The sequence below is a fragment of the Ischnura elegans genome, chromosome 12 (genome assembly GCF_921293095.1).
Source record: "Ischnura elegans chromosome 12, ioIscEleg1.1, whole genome shotgun sequence".
Classification (NCBI taxonomy): Eukaryota; Metazoa; Arthropoda; class Insecta; order Odonata; family Coenagrionidae; genus Ischnura; species Ischnura elegans.
Window position 1 is genome coordinate 36,365,924 of NC_060257.1, and position 21,709 is coordinate 36,387,632.

General features: G+C 37.9%; 1 protein-coding gene across 1 annotated transcript in view; it reads left to right on the forward strand.

Moving 5' to 3' along the window:
* The window catches only part of LOC124169510, a 113,271-nt gene that overhangs the window by 29,731 nt on the left and 61,831 nt on the right, over nucleotides 1-21,709 (forward strand). The window contains 10 exon segments of the mRNA XM_046548142.1: nucleotides 4,412-4,561; nucleotides 6,107-6,364; nucleotides 6,929-7,313; nucleotides 8,676-8,946; nucleotides 9,602-9,748; nucleotides 11,943-13,311; nucleotides 15,180-15,382; nucleotides 15,943-16,144; nucleotides 18,473-18,674; nucleotides 18,676-18,969. Coding sequence (XP_046404098.1) covers nucleotides 4,412-4,561; nucleotides 6,107-6,364; nucleotides 6,929-7,313; nucleotides 8,676-8,946; nucleotides 9,602-9,748; nucleotides 11,943-13,311; nucleotides 15,180-15,382; nucleotides 15,943-16,144; nucleotides 18,473-18,674; nucleotides 18,676-18,969 — 3,481 coding nt within the window.

Genomic DNA, 21,709 nt, shown 5'->3' on the forward strand with positions numbered 1-21,709 from the left:
ATGATAGCAAAAGATTCATTTGCTTAGAAATGTCAGGTTGGAAGGGATTGCATTTTTTTTTTTTTTTGTAGATAAATGCTCATTTGTTTTCTGGAAAAAAAAGAATTCCTTGCTCTGCTAAAGGTAATGAAAATATCTTGATGTTGTTCTCTGCTACCTTTTATTGACCTCTCTCTCTCATTATACAATGTAATGAAGCATTTTTGATTCTGTAAGGGCATTAACAAGGTCATGCAGCTGTTGGTCATTACAAGTCCTGATAATTCTCTCAAAGGGTGGCATAGATCACACGTGCATTGCAATTTCCTTATGTTCACTCTCTTTTACATGTATTATATATACCGTATTTCTCCTAATATAGTCCCCCCCCCCCCCTAATTTTGAGGCTTCAGTTTTGGGAAAAAAATTAAAAAAGACGTAGGAATACAACCATCCACTTTTACCATGGGCATTTTTGGAAAAAAAGGACTATAATCAGATAAATATAATAACTTACTTTATAGCATTCATTAGTTAATTTTAAACTGCATCTTAATAAAATAATCTGAGGTGGATGTGTTAATCTCCAACATGTTATACTCTTTCTACAACAACAGGGTGTGTCATTTTGATTCTGAATGTCATATACAGTAGAACCGCAATATAACTATCTCTTATTTTAAATTACTTATTACAATCACCCTTGCTGAATAGATGTAATTGTTCAGAAGGTTGTCGATTTTACTCTGTTAGGTCATGAACATTAATTGGTGCCTGTAGGTACATGGTTGCCACTGCTCAAGTCCTGTTGTGTGGTTACGTGATTGGGCAGCTGTTGACTTAACAGGAACTTAGTGCTAATAGTTTCCAAGCAACGTGGATAGAGCATGTTTGAAATCTAGAGGTCTTCAAACCACATCATGTAGCAGTTGCCTCCTGGGCAATGGACTTGGTGGAAAAATATGCGAGGCATGGTGTCTTGCAATATAGTTTCCAAGGTTGCACAGTAGTTTGATGCATCACACATGTGAACGTCTTTCCATGATCATGCTTACTATCACTTAGCCACTAACAAATGGCTCTCAGAAACCGGAGTTAAAGATCGTGAAAATTTCAATATTTACTCAGTAGTAGAAAGTAAAATGTATTTTCAATCATTATATAGTACATTTGACATTTCCTAGCACAATTTTTATGAATCTATGATGCAGATAGCAATGTAACACATGCTGGTATGCTGACAGAAGTTACTTGAGGGGACAACATCTACAATGAATACTATGGCCAAGTACCTTTACCACCGTAGTAGGCAAAGGAAGGGCATAAACCATTAGAGCATTGTTATAACATGTTTATTGTTAACAACTGATGTTTTAACAATTTAAAAATTATACTATAAAAGTTAATGTGAAAAATGCACTCATTGATGATGAATTGTTTCACTCATTAAAATCTATGTTATAAGGTACGAAATCGTAGAAGATGTGAGTGAAAAATTTTAGCGTCACAATAATGAATTACACAATATAAAAATTGCCTTCCTTTTGAGTCTCCTGAGTGTTGTTATATCAAGGTTCTACTGTATTAAAAAAAAAATTTTGACACCTAAAATTACAAGATAAGGTATATTTAAAAAATTTTAGAATTGAGTATGTGGCCGTTGTGATGATAAATAAGAACTGATTTGCTGATGTTCCTTTATCAAACTTTTCCATTCTGAATGGCTCAATAATATGCTCATTATTGTTTTTACATAAACTTGAAGATCTTGTTTTAATGCTGGAAAAGGTAATTATTTGAAGTGATCTTAAAATCCTGTTATTATTAGGGATGGTCGGATCTGATATCTTGGATCTAAATATCCGCAGATATTGCCCTTCATTGGATATTTCGGATCCAAATTCGCTGAAGACATCGGATCTGGATCTGAAAATTTAAATTAATGCTTCAGTGAATACAGCATCCCATTAGAGAGAGTGGAAAGGATTCTGATCCTCTCATCGCATGTGCCGTCGCACTACGACGCTTGTCCTACTTATGAACCAATTTGTTTAAAATCTCTCGTCAGGATTATGCGACAGAATTTTAGCTGTGGAAATTTTTAAGGCAAAGTAGGATAGGCACATGATGTAACTCTTACCAAGAGATTGAACCATTATCTGGGGAAACTCGGCATCGTAGGATAATAACCACGTCAAAAGTAACTGTTGCAGATTTCAGAAAATCACTGCTGGCCCTTTAGAGGTTACAAGGTGCCCACGACCGCAGATACCGATAACCTATGCAAGCCAGCATCTTGTAACCTCTACCCCACTGTTAGGTGCGTAGTGCTGAAAGTGATTAATCTATCATAATTTTTATTGTCTTTTATATCAGCCTTGAAAATACTCATTCAAATCAAGCTAAATTAGACATGTAGCTCAGCAACACACCTAAAAAGTTTTTGTTCTTGTATGTTAGAAGCATCAAAAAATGTTTATATTAAAATACGATTAATGATTATATAAAAAATACGATTCATTATGAGACTGTTGAATCGATGCTGACAAATAATTTCTGTGATTATCAACATACTATCTGATCATCTATAATAATTGAGGATGTACAATTATATTCTCAGTGAAATAGTGCACATCTTGCAAAATGTCTTGGCGATAAAAAAAATGCATCAATTACGAAGAAAAATCATTCTTCTCAGTCAATTTCAGCCAGATTGGATTGTGAAACATTTTTTTTTAAATCGTTAAGCAGGGTGTGCGCTCAGTAATTACATAGAATAACAGTAGTTCCATGGCTAACGTGCGTATGATTGAAAAAATTAGACTGATTATCATCCTCTACAAAAGCTCCTATTAATATCAGTTGTGGTCAAAATTATCTTTATTTTTGAAGCATGCAATGTGATGGAAATCATAACAGCATAAATTATGAAGACATTGAAATTACAGAAGAAAGTGTGGATATTGAAAGGAACATCGGTGATTATTGCCTTCTAAGAAGCAGGAATCATCTGGAATAAGTTGCAGTTGAGACTTAACTCACCAATGATGAGAAGTTATTTTTCTGGTTAAGGTATTATCATTTCCCCTTAAGTCAGACAAAATCAATCTAGAAGTGTGAGCTCATCAAAGTTTGTTAGTTATGAATACATATTATTGAACGGCTGATTAAGTTTCATCCCAAGTATTTTCATGTTTTTTAATCAGTTTTTGCTATGAAAAGGGGAAAAACCATTATGTAGGTTATTCACCCAAATTCCATAGCAAATAATATGCAATTGAATTGCAATCAGAGTGAAATATTGATATCATATGTTTTTCATATCATCAGTAATGCAAGCTGAAATTCTGTCGCCTGCATAACTTATGCAAAAATACATCCCAACAGTTTAGAAGACTTATTAAAGTGGCATAAGACTGCTATTTTGCTGGTAAAAACAATTTTGAAGAAGCAGCGAAATATATTTTGATGAAATATTCCTGTTTTCTCAGGAAACCAAGGGAAACTTTGTAACATTGACCATCACCTATTGTTAACAGAAGCTGTAATATATCCTTGTCATAATATATCACCCTACCTTCTCAGCCAGCATCTTTCATCAGCAAGTCTTTTAGTGATATACTGACTGTTTAACTGCCAAGTGCCAACATATAATGGTCCAACAACGGTGCATGTGTTTGCAAATTGTGGTCTAGTTACCGTATTTACTCTTAGAAGCCTCGCACCTTTTTCCAGGAAATGCTGATGAAGAAGAGGAGGTGCACGGCTTACATGAATCCTCCAAATATTTTTGCAAGCCGCGTACCATTTTCCCTCCATTTCCAAATGTTTGTCCAAGTGTTTTGCCTCCGTAAGGTTTTAATATTATTGTGCGCCAAGTATAAAAAACAAATGAGCCCAAATATGACACATTTCTGACATAATGAGTGCAGTTATCTGGGTTCTCCAGCCGCGTTTGACTGTAGTGAGAACCTGGATAACTGCACTCATCATGAGCATTGCCGCGGAAATCTTTGCTGGAAATACATTTCCGACATTATTTAACTTTACTAATCGTGGTACCATAACTTAAATTTATCGATTTACCAATGAAACAGGAATTCCTATGGTAGAACATACCCAAAAAGTGCTTAAAAAAATTTTCCCTCACGAGCCAGCCCAAAAATGGGGGTGTGCGTGATACACGAGTAAATATGGTAATCGATTCCAGCATGATTTTTATTGTACATCTATGTCTTTTGTATTTCCCGTATTGATTTAGGTATTTGCTATTAAAGGTTTTTGAACTATTTTTAAGAATTAGGATATGCATAAGAATGAATGTAAAAGTTATTTGTGGTGTTATTTTTAATAATTTCACCAGTCTAAGCAAGTGTATCAGGAATATATGGTTGCTAATCATGTTGCATTTTTTGTTTTCTAATTTGTGTAGCCATTTGGAGGTGCTGGTGGTAGGCTTCTAGATGATGATGAAGTATGGCGTGAAAAGAGGAAAAAGACAAATGAAGAAGTAGCCATTGCAGTTGTTCGTGCTAAGCAGAGGAAAGAAGAGGAAGAAAAGAAATTTGAGGAGTCAAAGCAGGTAATGATAGCAAATAGTAACAGCAGTTGCAATAAGTCAGTGTTGTGCTTTAATTTGATTCAATTAATATTTCCACTTATGATTTACGTATTTATTTTGGCAAAACAGTGTTGATCAACATCATTTTATGAGGCAGGGATTTAGAAAATGGGCTGTATCATACATCATTAGTCTGTTGTAGTTTAAGGTATTCAATAATATTAAAGAAGAGCTCCCCAATGGACTCTACCTGCAATACAAAAATCTCGATTTCAAATACATATGAATTAAAAGGTTTACCAGAGCAGACAATGTGTCACTTGGAAATAATTGTGGCCAACCTGTGTAACACAAGGAGGATGGGAGTTTCTCGCTACCAAGAAGGACGGCTAGGGGTCATTTGACTCCTAAAATGTTTTTTGGAATAAACCACCTCATTTTCATGTAATATTCATTTTTTTTTGTGTTAACTGTGAAATGAGTTCATTGAAAACACTTTTTAACGTTATCCAATATTATTTCCATTGTCAAAATTTAATAACAATAATTTTTAAAAACCACGACTTTCGCTACTAATGACAAAAATATGCGGCAGGACATTTCTTGACTTAGGGGACGAAAGCTGTTAATTTTTGTCATAAATTTTCCCACACAGGCGAAGGATGCTGAAAATATAAGTTTCATTGCTTTCCCCCTTTTATGACGGTTGCGGATTCATGAAGTCTTAGTTTCGGGAGCATAAAAATGTGGCCTAAGGTATTTTAGAAGAGTTTTTTTTACCTTTGATGCCCTTAAAATATCGAAAGATTGGGTACAAAAATTCAGTATGTTTTGAAATACAGGTGGGAGCTCATGGGACGAAACCTGCACTGAACCGGGTACTTGCTGGGTCAAAATCAAGGACATCATCTACCACTCTAGCCTCTTGCAGATTATATGACATATCTAGCACAAAAGAGCCCTCAGGCAAGGAAAAAGGTTGAAAATAATGCAAAAACAAGTTGTGGGTCAAATGAGCCCTGCCATCCTTTTAGTGTTAAATGTGCTATTGCCGAGATTACCCGAATTATGTAATGAAAATGGGAGTCACAGGGCTTGAAATGAGACTTTGAATTGCATATTAAGCAGTGCAGTACCAATTTTCTGCTGTACAATTGTGGAAGAAAACTACAAACCCTTTGATGATGTCACTGTATTTCAATAACTAAATATAACTGCAGGTTTTCTTCGAGAATGAATTGCGTAGTTTTTGTTGAGTGCCTGAATTGCTACCTTGCATCAGCATAGCTAGATGACTTGTCGTCATGATTGATAGTAGCATTAAATGTTTTTCTGGCATTATCTTGAGTATTGCTCTTTGTGTGGAACTTATTTCTTGTATAATTAAGTGGTAATATGGTTCAAAAAAGACATTTGCAACATTTTTATTGTTTTTTCACCTTTGTTGGCTTGACTTTTTTCAATTTAAACTCCATGCTGACTGCTCTGCTTTATAATGAATGTGTTTTATTTAAAGATGTGTGCTTTTTAAGTTATCTGACATTTTGAAATTTGTAATTTCTGCAGGCGGCTGCAAAGAAATTACAAAATCTGGAGGAGAAAATGGGGGTGAACAAAGAGAAAAAAGAAACACAACCTCCGCCTCCACACCATCCTCCTGAGGAAGGTTCTCCTGAATGGGAAAGGGATTGCTCTCGCACGAGTAGCGAGGGTCGGGAAGAAAAGCCAGTGGCACCTCCTCCACCTACACCCAGGGAACCCATCCGTGAAATTCCCAGGGATTCTCCTGGAGAAAGAGACTTCAGACCTGCTCCACCATTGATGGTGAGTTTGCATCTAGTTGAGTTCCTCATCTGCTACTATTTTAAGCTAAATGACTTCGCCCCTTATTATGTTTTTCATGTTTATCTTTTTTAAAATTTATTAATACCCCCTTTCCTACTCCTCATTGCTCTTCTAATTTACCAAAATGTTCACTTTCGGATTGAAGTTATCAAATGGGCTTTTCTGGTTATCCACAGAATTATAATAATAATTTATTTCACCTTTGGAATACATGCAGTTTCATGGCCAAAGTCCAGAGAGATAAGACACAATCATAAACACAAATGTGGAGAGGATAGTCTAAGTTCACTATTATTATAATAATAATAAGACATAAGTTATTAAGTTAAATAGGCTACAACATGCTAGCACATGCAACCAGTAGGGGGTTCCCACTTACCTACTTTCAAATAAAGATTACAATTTTTTGGAACTGTTCTTTATTTTAGTTTTTTTTTCTTTTAAGTTTTCATTTCAATTAACAGTTTTGTGAAGTTACATCACTTGCCATCCATTTCATGGTATTGTTTACCTTACACATACATGATTTGTTGTATCGTGTAGGTGAATGACCGGGGAGGAGGCGCCTATCGGGATCGTGATATGCGTGAAAGGGAGAGAGAGCGCCATGACTACAAGTTTTCCCGGCAGTTCCAGTCAAACCTGCCTCCCAGATTTCAACGGCAGCAGCAGCAGGCCGAACAGCACAGTGCTCCTCCCACAATGAGGGTTGGGGGCCCACCATCCCCACCTCCCACTTCCAGACCCAGACCAGCGACTGGCCCCACCCCCTCTGGTGCGCCTACAGCCCCACTCACTCCCTCCCCACCTTCAGTCACGTCTTCTGACCCCACGACTCCTGTGGAGGGAAGAGGACCATCCAATGCACACGATTCACGCTGGGGGCCCCTTGGGTCATCCCAACCTCCACTTCATTATGGTGCCCAAGGTAAGCTATTTCTCACTAGCAATCTCATCTCCAAGATCTCATTTCAAGAAGAGGTGTAAAGGATTTATATTGGAAAATTAATATCATTGCATTCACTATCATATGCTTATATCATGCATATGACTACTATGCATAAATATTCACTATCTAGTTTCATTTTGGTGGTGTATTTTTCATGTACAATATTTTTGTTTTTTTTATTTTGTATAAACTGTTACCACCTGGCAAATAGCCAACTTGTATTTTGTACAATATAATAATAATATGCTCCATGAAATGAGAGACTATTGCCCCTCCTGTCTCAGTTATGGTCTGATGGTTCTGCTGCACTCCCTATTACTAAAGCCAACTAAGTAAAATTAAAAGTGATAATTAAATGACGATTATTCTCATCATCTAAAGCATGTAATTTTGCCTTTCTTTTATTTTCTTTCTTTCAAGAATTTTATCTTTAATACTTACTATTTTGACTCTACTCACACAATTAGAAATTTAAATTGACTGCATAGCAGTCAGTCAATCAATGAAAGGTGCAAAGAAACTCAAAAGCAGTTCATGACTAACTGTAATCTCAACTTCAAGAAGCTTCATCATGAACTTCTGACATTCTCAGGAGAAAAATTTCTCACATGATGAACACATTGCACACACTATGAAATCTGGAGAATAAAATCTGAAGTTTGATTGTACCACGAGTTGAATTGGTTATGCATTCATAAGAAGAATATTTTACAAACCTAGATTTTAATATATGAAGATGTAGCTCAATCTTTTGATTGTTATTCAATTTTATCATTAGGTTTTGATTCATTATATATGCATGAAAATTAAAATAAGACTTAATATCAATTTAGCTATACATTTGAATTTTTATACTTTGTAATAAATGTGTGATACAAATTATTAGTGTAGTAAAATATCTTAACCCTTGAAGTGCCAGCAGGCCGAACCATTGGCTCGGAGGGTATGTGTGAAGAGTGCATAGGGCTGATCTATCAGCTGGTTTTTTTTACACCCACTGCTTTTATTTTTTGTGTTTCATGTAGCTTTGGTAACTATTTTTTATTATCTGTCATGCTTTAACATACCCGTATGTTTTGCAAGCGAATTAAAAAAAAATAGTTTCTGAAAATGCATGTTAGGCTTTATGTAAATTTTTAAGCAAAAACCTACAAACTCGCCAAAAAAAGCCCTGGCATTCTTAAGCAAAACCAGGAAAATAGGCTGGCACTAACAGGGTTTATGAAGGAAGCAGAGATTTTCAATATTTTTATGGAAAGACTGGAGGTCTTCTAGATGATGTAGGGGAGATTTCAATCCCAGTGTGTCATTATGAAACTTTAACCTATTTCTTGTCGGTAGGTATTTCCGGGATGAAGTCTGGTGGTGGTCCCTTAAGAAGGGGGGTGCGTGATGATTCATTGCCCACTGCTGATAGGGAGCGGGAAGGAGACAGGGAAAGGGAGGAGAGGCCTGGTTGCATGGAGCGAGGGCGAGGAGGGATTTCCTCTGACCCCCCACGTGGCTCCAATGCAGGAGCTCCTCCAGATGTTCGGGACAAAGAGAGGACATTGGAATCCAAAAGAGTGATTCCCACATCCTCTGAAGATAGAGACAGACGAATTGATGACAGGTGTGTGGTACCGAGTTATCTATGAATGTAAAAAAAAATGATAACTGAATTTTGTTTATTACATAGAAGTTGCTTAATTCTGCATTCATTTACATCAAGATACAATTGATTCACTACCATTTCATCCTGTAACTTTGTGGACTATACACTGAGGTTGTTAAGAATTCTTTAGTCATCAATGTGGACCTGAAAATCTTTGTTGTCTATTTAGCAGTAACATGCAGGCATATTAAGTGATTTTAGTAGCTTCATATCACTTTGTAATTTTTCAGGAAAATGTTAATTTCTTCTGCATCCTCTTTAGCAGAAATCTTTAGGTGAATGATCTCTCCTGAAGAAGCATTTTTCTCCCTTTTAATTGGTTTAATTTGTAAGTTTAAAAAAATATGTACCTGGCATCAATTCACCATGTTGGTTAAAGTCAATGGTATGTTAGGGAACTTTGTTTGGAGACCCGGTGCAAGAATTTTGCGAGAAAGCATGTTCCCTGTGTAAATATTGTTATTCTCAGGTTTCTTTTTGTGTATGAGACAAAAATATTGTTTGGAGTATGGAATAACTTTTAAAATGTGATTAAAATCATTTGTATATCATTGATTAGGTCCAAGTATATTTTCATTTCAACTATTGACTATAATATTTATTTTCAATTCAGGTATAGGCCACATGGACGAGATGTTCGTGGCCCCCCTCCCTCCAGTGGCTACTTAGATAATGGCCGCCGAGGCTATTATGATGGTCCAGATTATGGTCGTGGGTACGGTCGTGGCCCATCATCACAAGACTATGGTTTTGAAAGAGGGTGAGCTTTTGTACTCTTGATTACATTTAATTAAATAAACAACTTGCTTGTATAAAGGCCGCTTTACACGGTGAATGATCATTCAAAAGACCTTTCGAAAGATCATTCGAATGACCATCATTCTCCGTGTATAACGGAAATTTCCTGTATTTGTATAATATTTCGAATGAAATTTCAGGTCTGTTCTAATTTGCTTGAATGATTTCCGTGAATGATAGGAGCGCACGTTGTCCATCTTGACATTGGCATCCACCTCAGAATTTTAATATCATATGTAAAAACTTTGGAAGCATAGTAACCCATGAAATAGCTCAATTAATATGTACTTAGAGAGAACATTAATTCACAAACATCAATTATCTAAGGTGGGTAATTCGGAAATAACATTTGGGATATTTAATGAATAAAAACATCGTTTTTCTCCTCGATTGTGTCTATATTTTGTTTGATTTACAACTATCAAACTATATTTAATGATTTGAACGCTAAGTTTGGGGTGAGACTGCCAATTAATAACAAAATCTCTGTTTATTCGGTGAACACATTCCAGCCAAAACGAGCCGTGATATCATATTGGCCCACCTAGCAAGTCACAATCTCACAGGGTTGCCTTTAAGTCAAGGAGCAAACCCCATAAACTAGCCCATGAATGTCAGGGTCCACTTTCTTCCCCTGCATCGATATTTGAAGTACAGTGAATTCTCTGTGGTTAATAATTTAGGTTCTCATAAAGCCTTTAACTGTAATTGAGCATAATATCTCAGAAGATATCTTGAGAGCATTCGTAGTCTTGCGGTAATGGGAAGTAGCAAGCAATGAGATAACACTGAGCCAACTTCATAGTAGAAAGTATGTGGATGATGGGCACTTCTTCGAAAATAGAGCAGGTCCGTTACTTTTTCTCTTCTCAGTACCTTTCTTCTCTCGCACAGAAATGACCTTAGCTCGACTGCATTGTGAAGGCTGTGTACCCGAAGGGACCCCAAACATGAAAACTCATTGTCGACCGGCCTTCACCCTTGTGGAGCTTTTGCTTTAAGCTTATTGTGGTTTTTTCATTGGAGCTGGGCGCTGCGGCGTCAATAAGGGACTCGTCTCCATTAGGTAGGAGCAGTAGGTTTCTGAGCAAGAAACAACGTGCAGTTTTGCTCCCAATTATTTTTTCACATACTTTATAATTTAATGAATCGGAAGGGAAAAGACCTCGGGTAGCCATTTGAAGAGCAAGTTTCCTTATGATCATGTTCTGGAGTGCACTATCTTGAAGCATAAGAAAACAACTTATTATGTACTTTCTTACGGGATCACAAAACACACGATTTATTAAGTGGTTTTCCGCTATCAATTTGTACCGTTCTAATTCCTCTCATTACTTAGTAAGTCATACCCCACCGAAAGTCAAAGCAATACAAAAGTATATTGAAACGCCAATGTAAACTAAGCATTCCGTCGTCTGCGACTTCCAAAACAAATCATGTGGTCAGAAACATGGTTAGAATCGAAATACACTATCGATAGTCACACCAGTGCGCATCATTTCTGCGCTGAAAATTCACCGAAATCATTCTTCAAAATCATTCACCGTGTTCAGTGGTATCGGCGAATGAATTTCATTCGAATGATCACTTGAAAGATCATTGGAAAGATCTTTTGAATGATCATTCACTGTGTAAAGCGGCCTTAAGTCTGGCTTGTCTATTGAGTTAAAGTATCGATAAAATTAAGGCCCATTATATTTAGAAAAGCGTTGGAGTAGAAAATGGTTTTCTTCAAAACAATCAATTTGTCTGCTAAAATGTTTTGGTTGAATAGGTGAGTTCATGAACTCAGTTTTAATTAAATTCCAAATGTCTCCCCTCTTAAATAATGTTTTCAAATCTTACTCTTTTTGAGATACACTTCTTTTATTTAGTAACTCTCCTCTTATTTACTTTAATAATCCTTCTACTCAACTGTTATGCATATTAACGATTGGAAAATTTCCAAGCAGTGAAATGCTTCTCTGAAGTTTTTTTTTTTTTTTTTTGTATTAAGGGGGGAAGAGTTTGACTTTTATCCCACAGATTTCTGGCTGTTGGATACATTCGTTCATGAATTATAGTATTAATTTGGAAATAAAGTCAATTGTGTCTTTCATCTAGCTTCATCTATTTTATTTACCACCTAATTTTATTATCATTTCTCTTGCTTGCAGTCGTAATGACAGAGAGCATCTCAATGATGCTGATGCTCCTCGCTTCAATGATTCCCGCCATGGTGCTCCTCCATCCAGCCGGGACTTTGATCCTTGGGAGCGAGAGAAAGAGAGGCACCCTGTTGATAAGGATAGAATTCCTGAAGGACGGGATAGGCCAATGGAGAAGGAGAGAGACAGGGTCATAAATCGAGACCGGGAGAGATTGAATGAACACGAGAGAGTTCCTGAAAGAGAGAGACTTGGAGAGAGGGAGCGTGATAGAGGAGACAGAGTTCTAGACAGGGATAGGGACGGTCGGGATAGGTTGCCTGATAGAGACAGCCATAGGGATAGAGTAGTAGACAGAGAATTGTTGATGGACCGAGGCCCTGTTGATCGAGTCGAGAGGCTTGGGGAAAGAGGTGTGGACCGGGATGTTCGACTGGATCGAGATCGGCCACCAGAGAGGGAACGACCCTGTGATAGAGTATCAGATCGAGATAGGTTGAGCGATAGGGAGCTCGAGAGGGATCACATTTCTGACAGACCGGAAAGGGTTGGAAGAGGACCCAGCGATAGGGACCGACCAAGTGAAAGGGACAGACTTGAGAGGGATCGACCAAATGATAGGGATCGGCAAAGTGATCGAGATCGTCCTGGTGACCGCGATCGACCCAGTGAGCGGGACCGACCCAGTGACCGCGACCGACCAATAGATAGGGACCGCCCCAGTGAGAGAGAGCGACCCAGTGATAGGGATAGGAATGGAGAACGTGACAGGGCCATGGAGAGGGAGAGAGTGAACGATAGGGATAGGGCTAGTGATCGGGACCGTCCCATCGACCGGGAGAGGCCTGTTGAAAGAGAGAGGCAAGCTGAGAGAGATCGTCCCATGGACAGGGATCAGGAGAGATCAATCCACAGAGAGCGTGAACGTCCCAGTGAGAGGGATCGCAATCCAGACAGGGAGAGGGGCAGCGAGAGGGACAGGATTGTTGATCGAGATCGTGCATCGGACAGAGACCGCCCTGTTGAGCGGAACTTTGATGGAGATGTGCGAAGTGTGGATAGAGCACCTGTGCCTGATCGTGATAGAAATCATGATCGAGTGGAGAGGGAAAGAGTGGTTCCACGTGACAGGCCTGTTGGAAGAGACCGTGGGGTTGTTTCGGAAAGGGATGTCGATAGGGAAAGGACACAGGAGATGGACCGCACCTATGAAAGGGACCATGCTGTGGACACTGAACGGGGAGTGCGGCAGACTGAAAGAGGATTGGAGAGACTTGGAAGTCGTGAGAATGAATATCGGGACGTAAGAAGATATGACGATCGCAGGGGAGACCTTGTGGACAACAAAAAAGTGGCAGAACCATATCCTGAGAGAAGGGTGAGTTACTTTTAAACCATTATCTGACCATTATTTTAGATCATTTGGCCATTAAAAAAGTAATCAATTATTTGAAGACCCAAGATTATGACCATAACATTATGACATTGATATATTCGCTTTAAGACTCCGAGAACTCTCATCAATGTCTAGTTATTATTGTGCCTGAACACTCGAGCAGAAATCTGTCCTTAGCATTTGAACTCCTCAGACTAAGGGAACATGTGAATTCCAACCCCTGTCATGGGCTTAGCAAAACTCACCCATGTAATACATTAGGCAACTCCTACCTCTTTTGCTACCCACCTTGCCATCAACCTTTCCTGTGTTAGTCTCTGGCAGCTTCCTCTTCATCTAGTGCTTAAACTTAGTGCACAATAGTATAGACGGTCGTGTAATATTGGTAATTATGGAAGGTGATAAAAGGAGAAGAAAAGTTTAAGCTATAAAAGTTAGAAATTTTCAAGGAAATAGATGATAAGATGAATAAGAGAAACATTGCTAATTAGTTTTACTCAGTCTTTATCATGGATATCATTAGAATTGGGAGAAATGTATTGAGAAAAAAATGTAGTGAGTGTGTGGCTTTGGAAGCTCACTCAAAAATAACTACCACTCTAAACATTTGCGTGTTGGCGATCCTGTGTTTAAGCTGCCACTTATTACAAAATTCCGAGTGTCCTAAATCCCCCTACCCATTTCCTAACCTCACTTTCTTAACACATTCAGTGCGGAGCATGTCAATTGACGTGGTCCCATCTAAACCGAGGTAGGGAGCACATCAATTGACATGCTCTGCCGGTTGGGCCTGGAGCCCTTTCTCTGCCTCCGTACGTGATTAATATCCACTTCCGAGTCTTCCGATCATGTGTATGGCCTTCAGCAAGCTTCCCTCTTTCGAACCGTGTGCGCTGTTTGTAAAAAGCAGTATTTGAGCAGAATTTATGGTGCGGAAACCTCCATTTTTATGTCTTATTGTTATGGCTGATTTTGACGACTTCAATGAAAATCGTGCCCACATTATATGTGTTAATGCTTTTCATGAATTCCAAGGCATTTTTGCCTTTTCCATTCTACCCATTTCCTTTCCTCTCTGTTTTTCAACCCCTACATTCCGTCTTTTACTCTCTTCTCTTCCGTGCTTCACTCTCCATTAGTCAAACCTCATGTCATCTTTCTCTCTTTCACTTCTTGAAGTTGTTCCAATATAACTTATGGTTGTGGTTTATTGGCAGTGATTTCTGATGCTGATGATTAAAATTCAACGTGTGGTTAATATAATCATCATAAACAAATGCTTGAGCAGAAAACTATCCTTAAAATATTCACTCTACTTTTTTGACTAGAAGAACGTGCAGACTCCCACCCCTGTCTTGTGCTGAGCATGACTTTAACCCTGTAATATGCTAGGCAACTCCTACTCTGTCTGATTAAAGAAGTTTTTATACATTCTCTGATCGCGTGGTCCATGCTGATGAGCTAAGTTAGATAGAAATGAGTCCTAAAGTAATACTAAGGGTACCATTCAAGTTCTCAGAGTGGTTAGTCAACTACAGTTATTTTGAGGTATAGAGTATTACCTATGTGCTAAACTTACACCTAGTGAGTAAGGGGTATTCTCTTGGAAATAAAAGTGGGCTGAGACTCAAATTTCTTATTGAGTATTCTTACCAGAATTCAAACCCTGCAAAGTGGTCTCCATATATACTGCATTTACAACTGATATCTTATTGTTTCTTAGTTGTTATATCTCATTCCTGGCTCCCTCTGAATCATAAATCTAACCTCAATAGCTGAATTAAGCCGTTTTGAAGTTTTAATTATATTTACAATTATTATTACTATATGTTACACTCGTACTTAAACAGGAGTCCTTCGAGCCTGAAATTGAAAGTCGCCCGGTAATGGATTGGCGTGACCCAAAGGAATGGAAAGATGACCGCCGTTCTGGTGCTCTCTTGGGAGAAAGTAGACGGCAAGGAAGTGAGGATCGACCTCAGCGTCCTGACAGTCGAGATGAGCGTGGTGCCAGGGAAAGTCGTGGCCTAAGAGACTCCAATAGAGAAGCAAAGTGAGTGTCTTTGATTCACCAAATAATAATTTATGCATTAATATTCTTGTATCAAGTGCTCAGTAAAATAATATTATGCATTTTTATAAATGCCATTTTTTAAATTGGTCTCTTGAGGAGTATAATTTTTTCAATTTATTTTTGTGACGTGATGTTGATTGTAGTCATGGCTTGCTAACATCACCATATCAATTTTTTTAATGAATTTTTTTTTGTGAAAAATTTTGCTATCAATTAAGTTTAATGAATTTTAGGTTGTGAAAGCGTTATGTATGATTTTGTGTGTAGTGTATCAAATCTTTGTTTATGAATTTATTTTGCTTTGAGAATATCTGTTGTGTCTTTTTGTGACGTACACATGTTCCAGTGTGGACTAAAATTTTAATAAGAATCATGCATTTTTCCATTGATGCTTGAGAAGGTAACAATTACCTTTCATAAAAATTTCATGTGTGGAATAAGTAGTCTGTAATAACTAGAGGTATAAAACTGGTGTCAAAATATTTTGCAGTACATGCTGATTTCTCTCAATTTGTTAACTCTTTATGTTTTAATTATAGGAGTGGCCAGCTCTCAGAGTTATCTGGTGAAGTTGGAGGCAAAGGACCACCTACTAATGGTGGAAGAAGAGGGGAGTATGTGTCGTCTTCCTCATGGGCTGATGCACCGGTAGAACCTCTCTATCCGGAAGTTGCTCCAGAGGAAAAAAAGGAAGAATATTTCCGTAATGAGCATCGCTCCATGATGGAAACTTCTTCAAATGTAAGCTTTATTCTAGTGAACTTTCTACATGTTGATTATTTAAGGGCTTCTTGATCTGTGAAGGAGAACCATATCTCATGGAATGAGAAAAATTAGTAGAAATTACTATTTCTCCCAAAACTCCAAAAAAGAAAAACTAAATGCTCAAACGTAAATATTACGGAGCGGTCACTTTCATTGAGAAATTCCATAGCTGGAGTGCCTATTACCCAAGTGTACCATGTTGGAGAGATGGATTTCCACACTCTTCTTCACTTCCAGTCCTTAATTGAAGATTTCCCTATGTTTTTCTGCGTGGGCCGACCACCACTAAATAAATCATCTGATACATTGCTACTCTCACTATGGGCCATACCAGTTGTAATGGACTTCTACTGATTTTGAATTTTTTTTTTGCTGTAATCAATTATTAGAAATGTGTTGAGTAGATTAAGGGTATGATATTCAACAAAGATGTGTGGATTTGGGATTAATACTGGAGGTTAAAGTAAGTTATCGGGGAGTTACTACCCAAAAATTTGATGCGCGTGTTACTTACGTTCGACAGGGCATGATTTGTGTGAATATACGGTTAATAGGTTGAGGTCCATGTACGGTTAATAGGTTGAGGTCCATGAAAGTGGTTTTATTTTTTGCTAAAATTTGTTTTTAAACTATGAGATTTCGGTGTCATAGAAATATTGGTGGTGTTAATTTAATGTTACAATTTTTGCTCATTTCTCACAATTGCAGGGGCTATATTATTATTTGGTAAACATTTCATGAATGCTTATACTTTTATTAAGCATTTTACATAATATTTAATACAATATGATTGTACAAAATATCTGATTAAACTAAATGAAGGAAATCGTTTAAGGTATATCTGTGGTTCAAGTATTAATATTATAGGGTGAGCTAGAAAAGGTGCACCGTGAACACTTCACTTTAATAGTTGACTTTGTAAGGAAGACTAGAGCAATAATTGACAAAATGGCACTGAAATTTGTTTTTAATTCCATTGTATTAATTTAGACCAATAACACTATATTTAAGCTCTTCCTGCTTCATTTTCCCTGTTATCAGGATGTAGTCTTGGCGAATACAATCAGCAGACGGCAAATACCCACTGTATGTCCTTCAAGAGCCATTGCTGAATTTTAGAATTATCAAATTTCTCTACTCTAATTCCAGCATTTAAAATGCTTCAGTAGTAGCGACAACAAATGCCTCTTTCTTCTCCTTCACTTTCTTAGATTAAGTAACTTTCTGTTCAAGTGATTGCTGTGGGGCCCTTTCTTTTGCTTTTTTATATGTATTGCTACTGATTTGCGTTAACAGTGTGTCACATCTTTCAAATTCAAGTATTTTATCACAAATTTTGCTTAACAATACTTTATCTATCACACAAAATCCTTCTGAGCTGAATTCACTCATCCTCCAATTCGACGTGGGGGTGTGTGGTAGCAGGAGATACAGGCAGTGCTACATTGAGGATGATTTTTGATGAAACGACCTTCTGCCGGCCACCATTCACTGCACAGCACCGTGAAATTCAGGTTGCTTTCAGATGAGAGAGTGTCATGCTATGTGCCGTGCCATGAACAGCGGATGGTAGAAAGTCGTCTCGCTGAAAGTTGCCGACCGTTCCCAGCCAGCGGCCGTGTTTTAGTCAACAGAATTGTTCCATTAGACCCACACTTTGGCTTTCCTTTATCAAGTTATCCAATAATGCTGAGTACTGCATCGCAGTGAGTCACCGGAATAACGGCTCAGCATTCACACGTGCCCAGTGCATGAGCTTATATTTCTGCTCTTTTGCAGCCTCGTTAAATTTCTCTCAGCACATTATTGATTCAGAATATCTCATTTTTCAGGAGAGAAAGCAGGTCATTCATGATATTTCCGAGAATTTCTAGATTGATTAATGCGAATCAAAGAGAGACTGTGATTAATTAACGGCAAATTCTGGCGGATACATCACTGCAGTTTGCGATGTTGCGCAAATGTGGTGCGAGACAAAACAAGACGGTTGACTTTGGAATCGTAATGAGATAGAGTATATGAACAATGATGGCTTAGACTTTCATCAATTATGATTGAATAATGTATTTTTTCGCCAATTAACAAAAAATTTGCAAAAAGGCAAAATTTCATTTTATTTACCGATTTTGTAATATTGTGTTATTTTGATGCATTTTGCGATATTGCGGCTCTTGAATTTTACAGACCTCTTACAATAATTAATGTTAAAAAATCAATCATTTTCGTTCAAAATTCTTCTGATTTAAATGTTCTTATAGTCATCACTGTAACTAATGAACGTTGCCATTCTTGCCTTTTGTTCAGGACCGCAAGGCCGAGAGTGGAGGTGGAGTGGGGGTCAATGAGGGAGCGTGGGGTTTCCCGAGGGGGGGGCCCCCCTCCGCCTGTGCCCAGGGCCATACGGCCAGGGGACCTGGAGCGGAGCCGGCCGGTGTGGCGGGGGTGGCCGCGGGGGCACCTCCCACCCGTGGCCCCCCCAACCGCCTCTCCCCTTCCCCCCCCGCCCCCCACCACTACTACAACACCAACTCCCTCTGGGGAAGGCCCACCGTCCCCGGGCCGACCTCCCCGAGCCGGACCTCCCCCCTTGGGGGCCAATTGCACAGCTCCCCCTCCCCCCCTCCTGCCCCCACCGAGACCCCAGAGGCAGCTTTCAAATACATCCACCCCCACCACCCCAGCAGGAGGAACGACGTCGTGGGCCGACGCCCCGCCAACCCCCGTCGATTTGATGCCGCCCCAGGAGGAGCGGTCGGCAAGGGATATGCTCCCGAGCGCAGGGGAAGGTACTACAATGATGGGTAAGTGGCTGTTATTACTGCATCCAGTGACATTTAGGGTAACTCCATTGATGGCTCCTGGGGCTATAAGAGAACTATCATTTACCCCATAGTTCTTAAGCCAGTTTCATTTTAAACTCTCCGTCATTTAGTTCTGATGGTATTGGAATCTCAAAAGCTATACTTCTTGGGGAGGTGAATTGACTACTTAATTTTTCAGAATTTTCAACTCAGCCAAAATGACTGCATTTAGATGTGTATTTTCACTTTATTTTTACCTAAGAAGAGTACAGAAGTTTGTAATGGCACACCATTTATTGGCACAATATATGCAGTAATATCTCGACTCATTTGGGATATTTTTCTCTGCACAAGCCTGGATGAAGAAGCGTCCTCTTGTTGCTTTTGTCTTCTATTCCATAGCCGGGATATATTCCAGGAAATACATTTCTTCCATTGATTATTTCCTACATTTCCTTAAGGCACCTCATTCTCTGAGGTCATTTTGTCTTTACTCTTATAATTTGATCATCTAATAACTATTGGATTCATTTGTTGGCTTCTTATGCATTAAGTTGAATACCCTAAATTTCATCAAACAGTTCTAACTCCTTGTCTTCATTCTTTAAATTTGGTTGGATAGGCGGTCATTTTAATTTCAGTTTTATAAATACGCGGTTATCACATTCTTAGGAATTCCCAAGAATTATGTATCATCAAAATCTTGACCAAATATACTTACACTCTCAACAAATCTATGAAAACTCATTGGTTTTGACCCAATAAACTTTATTAAACAAAAGCTTTCATATTTGGTTTTCAAGGGATCCCTGTGGGTCTTTACTCCACTTTATTTGTCTGACATCTAAGTTATTTACTGATTGGCTCTTCTTTTAATGGCCAAATGATCTAATTTGTTGGTGCGACTATTGTGACTTGAAAATGTATTGTTTATTAATGGAAATGCTATTACAATCATAACAGACTTCCTCAGACAAACCTCAAAATAATGGCAGGTTCTCATTTCGTGTTTTCTGCCCCACCCCCAAAATAAAACTTAAAATCAGGATCCTATTTTACTTTTTTGTAAGGATGATTACCCCTGTTGCATTAGGGCAGTGTTTTAAGCAACAGAATAACCGGTTTGTGTATGCTAAACCAATCGCTCATTTTAACTGACTTGTAATATACAATCCATTTAACTCTTCTGTAGTTTCATGGCTATAAAACAACATATTTTGAATGCATCAGTGTTTACTTAGCTTAAAATCTTAGTACCATGTAATATGCCTATGAAACCTAACTAAGGTATAAGTGCCTTATCAGGTTCGAATTTTGGCTTGTTTGGTGGCCAAATTTGGTTGAAAGCTGCAGACTCAGTCATACTTGTGAAAAAGACCCTAACGTCTGGAAAATGAAGGGGAAAAGGAAAAATGTTTGCATCCTTCATTTGAATATAAAAATTTTGTTTAAATTGATTTTTTGAAAATGACAAAGTATTTTTTTGTATCAAACCTACAATGCATGAGGATAGCATGAAATTTATCATTGCTGAATATGGTCTATCAAAATAACAATTTAAGCTCTGAATCATTATTGATTAAACCGTAATATTTTATTTAATTAATACTGTTTAAATTTAATGTTTTATTATCTGGGATTATTATGCCATATATAATTGAAGGCTCTATCTATTACGAACAAAAATGTTCCAACGTTTTCGTTGTTTCTATTATTGCCAAAATTTTCCTGTGATTTTGTTGTCCAAACTCCTCACTATCTGTTATCGAGTAGCTAAACAATATTTTCACTCCATGAATGTGATCATATTGAGCCCCTGATGGTTAAGGGGGCCTTCATAGTTCGGCGTTGCGTTGACGCCGCGGCTAGCGAGCCAATCAGAGCCCGTCTTTGAGAATTGATGACGTCACGTCTCCAGCTCGCTGCGTCGTCGCAGAAAAACTGAACCTGTCAGATTTTCTCTGCGTCAAGGCGGCAGTACGCCGACGATTTCGAATTGGTGTTTGTTTCTGGGTATACAAATATGCAAGATTAGCTCTAATGGCAAATGCTATTTATTTCATTATTTACTATTATTTTGAAGTGTTCAGCTTAGATATTTCGTATCTTTCCTAAACATAAGACAAATGTTAACCCTAAATTAGATTACAATCACTGAGGAGCATAGATTAGCGTAACTCATACCCGTTAATGGTATCAAAAGCTAAATACAGCGTGAGAGGTGCTTTTTGGTAGCTAAGGTAGTTAAAATTCCATTTTATATCCAATAATTGTGCCCTTATGATCTACTCAGTTAGAGCTATTTAGATAACATGACTAGGACAATCTGTTTGAACAATAGATATCATTAATAAATATTCCTGATAACATTCCACGTTACTCATGTTCATTGAGTGTATGTAATTAGCTATTTTTTGAATATTCTGAGTTAGGAAATAAAATTTAAAGGTCATAATAATGCATAGGCAAGGGCCATCACTACATGCATTATTATCGACTTTATGGTCGCCATATTAACTTCAAATGCTATATATAGTTAAGAAGAACATTTTAAGAAATGAAATTGGGTAAACATGCAGAAATAAGGTCGTTAAAATTCCATTTTATATCCAATAATTGTGCCCTCATGATCTACTCAGAGCTATTTAGATAACATGACTAGGACAATCTGTTTGAACAATAGATATTATTAATAAGTATTCCTGATAACATTCCACATTACTCATGTTCATTGAGTGTA